At 51.4% G+C, this 8,000-nt stretch overlaps 2 protein-coding genes across 2 annotated transcripts; both read left to right on the top strand.

Moving 5' to 3' along the window:
* Positions 1-475: 475 nt before the first annotated feature.
* Positions 476-2,679, top strand: Z517_05340 (uncharacterized protein; the record flags this gene model as incomplete). Its single annotated transcript, XM_013430667.1, has 3 exons — positions 476-487; positions 607-2,364; positions 2,413-2,679. The coding sequence occupies 3 exons, from the start codon at positions 476-478 to the stop codon at positions 2,677-2,679; spliced, it is 2,037 nt and encodes a 678-aa protein (XP_013286121.1).
* A 1,055-nt stretch (positions 2,680-3,734) lies between these two features.
* Positions 3,735-7,754, top strand: Z517_05339 (uncharacterized protein; the record flags this gene model as incomplete). The annotated part of the gene is made up of 1 exon (XM_013430666.1): positions 3,735-7,754. The coding sequence occupies one exon, from the start codon at positions 3,735-3,737 to the stop codon at positions 7,752-7,754; it is 4,020 nt and encodes a 1,339-aa protein (XP_013286120.1).
* Between the last annotated feature and the right edge of the window lie 246 nt (positions 7,755-8,000).

Raw genomic sequence — 8,000 nt, 5'->3', positions numbered from 1 at the left:
CTTTGTCCTATGTTTTGTTCCTCGTGGCGCTGCTAAACGTGGACAAAAGCAAAAGTGAGGTCTGTTGAAGTACGCGAAGTGTTTATATATCCAAGAATGGACTAGCGTAAGACGGGTCAAGCTAAGGGCGGCAAGAGCCGCGGCGCCAATCCAATGACCGACCAACGTTCGTGTTTACATGCGAGTTGCTCGACCTTGCATAATCCCATAATAATAAATAATGCCGTTTTGTTTGTTGCCAGGACCAACCCATATGCTGTGCTCCTTTCCACAGCCATAGCTTCTGCATCGATACTCTTTCCCTTGACCATCCTCTTCCTCTCACGACCTTGTTCCTTCCTCCCTTCGGACTGAATGTACCCGTCCGTGTCGCGCTTTGCAAAATCTAAGGGGGTTCCAAGAGCTCATCGTCCATTCGAGTCCGAGCAGCTTGCGTCCCTTCGCAGTCCCATCACAGGTATAACGCCTCATCAATATGGATGTAAAGGTAAGGAAGACTCTCCAAGAGCCTGTCACACTCTGTCGATACGCGGCTTGCTCTATCAGTGCTTTAATCCAAATTTCCCCGTCGAGGAACATCTGGGCTAATGTATACTTCTCTGATAGCCACAGCGCCCTCTTCGACCAATACGCGTCAGAAACGACGAAAATATCCCCCCCGAAGGCCAAGTCGTTAAAACAATCCATCATCGAAACAAATCGAGTCCAGCACTTACAACTACTTTCGCCGAAGCTCAAGGGCTCAAGGCTGCGGCCAAGCGAACTGCGTTTGGAGACGTGAGCAATATCGCTGCAGGCAGACCTAGCAAAGATGATTTATTATTGCACACCAAGCCGAGTCTACAGGCTGTCGTGAAGCCTCCTCAATCTCTTGACCAAAGAAGATCCATTGCGCTCCTTCGTCCCGCCCAAAAGGGGTTGAAAACAATCCTCGCCGGAGCAGCTTCCTATGGGACATCCAAGATCTCTTCCAATGCTACATCCAGAGAGAATGTGGCTCCTCTACAGCCTGCCGCAACGAAAAAGACATTGACCAAGCGCCATACCACAATCTTTAACGATCAGCACCTGGCTGTGCTTCAAGAGACAGAAATAGCTTTGGGCGAGTCAGTGAATGAAAAAACAACGGGGAGAGAGAAGCACTCTAGCTCAGCGCATCCTGGAATACAGTCTCAGCTTTGCGTCCTTCCTCTACCAGCACCTGTTGTTGTTCCTGCCGAGCCGGTCAAAGACTCCCAAGATCTTCATTCAGACACCAGCCTGCCTGGCATTGAAGGCGTGAATCTGGGTCCTGCACTCTCGAGCGAGCGAAATGGCGAGACACAGGTGAACGATGCGATCATCACTACCTCAAACCACGTTGCCCAGCAACTTTCAGAACAGCCCTCTGATCGACCTCTGCCCAAAAATATTCTACCCTCCATAGAAACCCACGTTGCCGCGATGCGAAAAGAGCCACAACACATTCCCGTGGCCAGTCTGGTGAATGTTGTCGATAGCGTCCCGCCCCTGAGCCCTCACCATTCCTATATCCAGCAACGACTCGAGCAAGAAGAATATTGGGACGAAGAGGATGACGAGAACTACGAAGAGGAAGATTATGTGACTGCGAGGTCTTTTCGTTCACGAGGTGACAATACCACCGGCGGCTCTACGACCGTTCTCTTTCCGCAAATGAACCAACGGGCCCGCAAGGAGATTGCTGCAGCAAAGCAGTTGGTCGAAGCCACACGTTCTCTTGAGGAGGTTGAGGATGAAAGCTACGACACGAGCATGGTCGCAGAGTATGGAGAGGAGATATTCGATTACATGCGACAACTCGAGGTGAAGATGCTGCCGAACGCGCACTATATGGACAACCAACATGAGATTCAATGGTCGATGCGGTCAGTGTTGATGGATTGGCTTGTTCAAGTCCACCTCCGATTCAATCTCTTACCAGAGACCCTATTCCTCACCGTCAATTACATCGACCGGTTCCTGTCGTGCAAGGTCGTGTCTCTCGGCAAACTGCAGCTTGTGGGCGCAACGGCCATTTTCATCGCCGCCAAGTATGAAGAGATCAATTGTCCGTCGGTCCAAGAAATTGTGTACATGGTCGATGGTGGTTACAGCGTCGATGAGATTCTCAAAGCCGAGCGCTTTATGCTTACCATGCTCCAATTCGAACTTGGCTTCCCTGGCCCCATGAGCTTTTTGCGCCGGATCAGCAAAGCTGACGATTACGACCTGGAGACGAGGACCTTGGCTAAATATTTCCTTGAAGTGACCATGATGGACGAGCGGTTCATTGGCAGCCCCCCGAGTTTTACAGCGGCGGCATCGCATTGTCTCGCACGCGTTATGCTCCGGAAAGGCACATGGGTAAGTCACCAGCTCAAATGGAGAAGGCTCACTTGCTAACGCACGTAGACCGCTCATCATGTCTACTATTCCGGGTACACTTACACCCAACTCAAACCATTGATCAACTTACTTCTGGAATGCTGTGAAGATCCACGAAAACATCACAACGCAGTGTTCAATAAGTATTGCGACAAACGCTACAAGAGAGCATCGGCATTTGTTGAGACTGAAATCCAGAGAGGGTTCGAATTGCCAGAGCCCGTCGCACCAACATCTATCCTTCAGTCAACGATGCTTTCATTTTACGACAGCGTTCCTTACCTTCGCATGTGAGAAACTCACCATTCAAACAACTCTTAATTTAAACCACCTTGTTTCGGAGGCAAGCACTCGACTATTAGAACGGGCAACTTTTCGACATCTCCGAGATGAGAATCATGCACATCGTCAACTCTCAGCTGCGGGAGCTTCGCGCCATCCAGTCGAAACAGACTCAGGATTGGTTGACGATATTCACTTCTGCTGGGTTTAGAGCTTCTCAATATTCGATGGGAATCATTGACGAGAAAACACGAATTTATGACAAAGTAATTGGCATTCACGGCAGAGTGACCGAGAGAGTGAGGGTGCTGGAGAGTAGTTTCTCTCGGTCTTCTGTAGGATTATTGGAATGATTCATGGGCATCATCTTCGTTGTCCTTCGAAACTTGTGACCGGCTTTGGAGAGCGACGTGGCGGAGCCACACTGTTTAGAGATAGCACGGTGTTGCTCGGCGTGATAGAGTGGGATCAATAATAAGCAGGCAATGAACTCATGCTCCCAGTCAGATAATACACACACTACGAGGTACCTTGATTGATTGCGATCAACAACTGCGCTCATCCAACGATTGTGCGCCCTGATTGTGAACCAATCCTTTCGAGATATTGGTTGGTACCTATTATTATGGTGCCAGTTTCCGGATTCGGCGCGAGGCTGCTGAAAAGGGGGGAGGAGTCCCCGCTCGACAAGGCTGAATGCCAGCCTGACAAAGAACTTGCCTTGGCAACCATAACAGGCAAGTCTTCCGACACCGGACATAATTTTCGCCTTGTTTGCCACCAGGAACATTTTGCCCTGAGGCTGCGCCGTTGATTACAGATCTTCATTAGAGGTACGGCCAAAGATGAACTTCCATGTTGCAAAGTGCGTTGTATCACTACTTGCTCTAAGTCTCCCAATTCCTGGCACTGCTTTGCAGCAAGGCATTTAATCTTGCTGAAGTCTCCCTGAAGTTGTGCTGATGGTAGGCGCTGTCGGAGTTAGCTTCTGGCACATGCCGCAAGGTGTTGAGTCTTCTGGTTGAAGCGCTGTGTGAAGCTCTCGCATTTCTCATCTTGGAACACATATGGCACCTAAAAAAGGCTCTGCCTCTGGCAAAAGTAACGCCTCCAGAAGGACCACACTTGCAGTTCCAGACAGCGATCATATAGTTTTCACCAAGGACAAAAATGACAAAAGGAAGCAGGAACAGAAAGAGCCCGACGGAGCTCCACCGCGGGTTGACGTGAAAAAGATTATTGGAGGTGCTTCATGGACTGGCAAGTTGCCAGTCAACCTGCTATCAGAGCACTGCCAGCGAGAAAAATGGAATAAGCCGGAGTATCAGGGCCGTCAAGTTCCAGCAGCAAACGGCGGAGATAAACTTCACCGGTCATGGGTTGTTCTGTCGAGGACGGACCCGAAGACGGGATCTGTCACGAAACTTCCCCCCTTTCATCTTCCCCCATCACATGCCCAACTCGCAGATCAGCCGACAGCGCTGGAAGCTCGTCATTTCGCAGCTGCTTATGCCTTGTTCCGTGTGTCTAGCATGAAAAATTTGGCGATGGCATTACCTCCTACCTACCGAGATCTATGGAAAGGTGACTTTCAACGTCTTAAAGAGGAAGATGTCAAGGATGGTAGGGCGTGGAAATATGATGCGGACCCCTTCGCCGCCGAACTCAAGGGACAGGAGATCAAAGCTGCCCTGGAGAAGCGGAAGGGGCAAGAGGCACGGCAACCCCCCCAGACTGCATCGTCAGGTTTGACTGGCTCAGCATCGGATAATATTGCATCGAAAGCATGGGATCGAGCGCCGCGACTTGAGCTGGGCCAAGAGGCCCGCACACGGACCGAGGCAATCATCAGGTCTGGAAGCATCTGGAATCCAAACAGGCTTGAGATTTCCAAAATGGACAAGGACTTAATTGTGTTTGATCTGTCTCGGTCTGGCTTCCAACCCTCCCACATCCAAGAAGCGCTCGAAAACTGCGGCACGCGGGAGGAAGTGTTGGAGTGGCTGCTAATCCACGTACCTGAAGATTGCCTGCCTGCGTGGAGCTTCCCACCTGGTTATAATGCAGGCATTACTCTCGTTAGCAGCGACCTAGCGACGGAGGCCAAGATAAAGCGGCTGAGTCAAGGAGGCTATCCTAGCCAGTTATGTCTTCAAGTCCTACGCGATAATGATGGCGATGAGGCTCTAGCGGCAGAAGCCCTACAATCACGACTCCTGCCGTCCCAGGTCGACCTGGTTGTGGACGCAGAAGGCAGTGCGGACGTCTGGGATGAGGAAATGACTGCTCTCGACGCCATACTTGCGGAAAGGTTCAAGCTCTCTGGTCATGACAGATGCTCTATCCAGGCGGATCCCAATTCAAAGATCTCTGCCACATTTCACTTTCGTCGTCCGACGTTCGGTTATCCAAGCAGATTACCCATTGTCTCGATTGAAGCACCTGAAATACCGAGTTACATTCGCCTGAGCGCAACCAAGAGAGCGTGCCAATATGCTCAGGAACATCTCCTTGGGGATCCGATGATATTCAGTTTATTGGAATGGCTAGAGAGCTCAATGCCAAACATCATCGACAATCCTGGAAAATTGAGTTACTTGGAGATGACCCCCGTTCCCATGGGAGGAATGTTTGCAGCCATGCAGAATGTAATGGACGAATATTCTATCCCATCAAGACCGAAGGGAAAGGCGTACACGAAGGATAATCGAACCAGCGAAGCAATATTCGATGCTTGGAAAACGCGACAGAGCTTGGAAGCTCAACGGACAATGAACTCAGTCCGGCAACGTCTACCCGCGTGGTCCAAAAAGGAGGAAGTTATTAATGTGGTTGGACAGTCGCAAGTGACTCTGATTACGGGAGAAACCGGCTCTGGGAAAAGCACCCAGGCGGTCCAGTTTGTGCTGGACGGCGCAATCGAAGCAATGCGAGGCTCTTCGGTCAACATCATCTGCACGCAACCCAGGCGGGTCGCTGCTCTGTCATTGTCCGAGCGTGTTAGTGCAGAGCGATGTGACAAAGAAGGCCAGGAAGTCGGATATATCATCAGGGGAGAGTCGAAGATCTCGTCCAAAACGAAAATTACATTCCAAACCACGGGCGTGCTCCTTCGACGCCTGCAGACGTCGTCCGACATCAAATCAGCTCTGGCAAATGTCAGCCACATTTTCATTGATGAAGTCCATGAGCGGTCGCTGGATACAGATTTTCTGTTGGCCTTGCTGCGTGAGGCCCTGCCATCCTTGCCCCGTTTGAAGGTTGTCCTGATGAGTGCGACACTGAATGCCGATACGTTTGTCGACTACTTTGGCGGCGACAGAGTTGGCAAAATCCACGTCGAAGGTCGTACATACCCGGTCCAGGACTATTACTTGGACGACGTTGTCCGGCTCGTGGGAAATGAGAAAAGAGAATTTCAGCCAGAGTCGGACGATGAACCCTCAGTCGGCAAGGCGATACAGAACCTCGGTATTGGAATCAATTACCAGCTAATCGCTTCCCTTGTGCGACATATTGACATGCAGCTGGGTAGTTCCAGTGGAGGGATTCTCATTTTTATGCCCGGCACGCTAGAAATCGACCGATGTCTTAGGACCCTAGCTAGCATACCCGGTATTTATGGCCTACCGCTCCATGCTTCTCTCACACCTACCGAACAGCGTCTAGTATTCAGACAACCGCCAGCAGGTAAACGAAAAGTGGTTGTTGCCACGAATGTTGCCGAGACATCAATCACCATTGAAGACATTGTGGCCGTGGTCGACTCAGGGAAAGTCAAGGAGACGAACTACGACCCTGTGACCAATATCGTGCGTTTGGAAGAGGTCTGGGCTTCCCGGGCAGCCTGCAAGCAACGTCGTGGCCGAGCTGGTCGAGTTCGAGCGGGGAATTGCTACAAACTCTTTACGAGGAATGTAGAAGCCAACATGGCGGAGTCTCCCGCCCCAGAAATGCTCCGGACACCCTTGGAGCAGCTATGTCTTTCGGTCAAAGCGACTGGTTCGGCTCGTAATGTGGAGGAATTCCTGGCAAGCACCATCACGCCGCCAGACAGTCGCGCTGTTGTCACCGCTCTGAAGACCTTGCGGCGGATGGGTGCTTTGGAGAATGATCGCTTGACAGGTCTCGGGACCTACTTGGCGATGATACCCGCTGACCTTCGCTGTGCGAAACTGCTCGTTTACGGCGTCCTATTCGACTGCGTGGAATCCTGTCTGACAATTGCTGCCATCTTGGCGACCAAGAGTCCGTTTGTCTCACCGCGCGAGAAAAGAGATGAGGCGAAGGAAGCAAGACTGTCCATGAATGCGTCGGATGGCGACATCGTTGTCGACTGTCGAGCATATGAGCTGTGGAAAGAGGTGTCTGCGACATCGCGATACAAGGATGTGCAGCAGTGGTGTTCTTCAAGATTCTTGTCTCCTCAGACCCTCCGCGACATTGACTCGACTCGACGGCAGCTTCTTGATTCCTTGATCGAAGCCAGCCTGTTGCCTGCCAATTACAACAGTGACCTATCTCTTTACAACCGACAGAAGAGCAACAATATGCTCCTGCGGGCCATAATCGCTGGTGCTCTAAACCCTCAGATCGCACGCATCCAAATGCCGGACAAGAAATACATTGCGTCCATGAGCGGGGCCAAAGAACTCGACCCGGACGCCAAAACAATCAAGTACTTCAACGAGGAAAACGGAAGGGTATTTGTGCACCCCAGCAGTGTCCTCTTCGACGCCCAGGGGTTCTCTGGCAACGCAAGCTTTGTGAGTTATTTCACCAAGATGGCGACGAGCAAGACCTTCATCCGGGATTTGACGCCTCTAAACCCCTACGGACTGTTGTTGTTTGGCGGGCCCATCGAGGTCGATACACTGGGGCGAGGAGTCGTGGTGGATGGGTGGGTGAAGCTGAGAGGATGGGCCAGGATCGGTGTTCTGGCTTCGCGGCTACGAGCATTGTTGGATGATGAGTTGAGAAAGAGGATCGATACTCCTCGCCACCTCGCCGGCGACGGCGCCGTGGACCATGATGGGATTTTTGAGATTGTTAGACATTTGGTGGAGTTCAATGGGCAGGACAGATAGACATGGCACAAGACCTCACCTGCAAGTGTTTCTTTTGGGACAGAATTCTTTTGGATGAGCTACACATAGTAATAGTACGCGGAAGAAGCGGCACGATACCACGACAGTCGTGTGAGTTGGGTGAGTGAGAGAGTAAAGGGAGTGATAAGACGCCACTGCGGTGAGGCCGAGACCATCCGCGGGCGTGGCGTCGACGGAAATTGAACCAGTTGTTTGTGGAAGCCACGAGTCTCGCTTCCAAACATG

The sequence above is a fragment of the Fonsecaea pedrosoi genome (assembly GCF_000835455.1).
Source record: "Fonsecaea pedrosoi CBS 271.37 unplaced genomic scaffold supercont1.3, whole genome shotgun sequence".
Taxonomy (NCBI): domain Eukaryota; kingdom Fungi; phylum Ascomycota; class Eurotiomycetes; order Chaetothyriales; family Herpotrichiellaceae; genus Fonsecaea; species Fonsecaea pedrosoi.
Note: the sequence above shows the minus strand (reverse complement) of the source record. Positions and strands in the feature narration are given on the sequence as shown.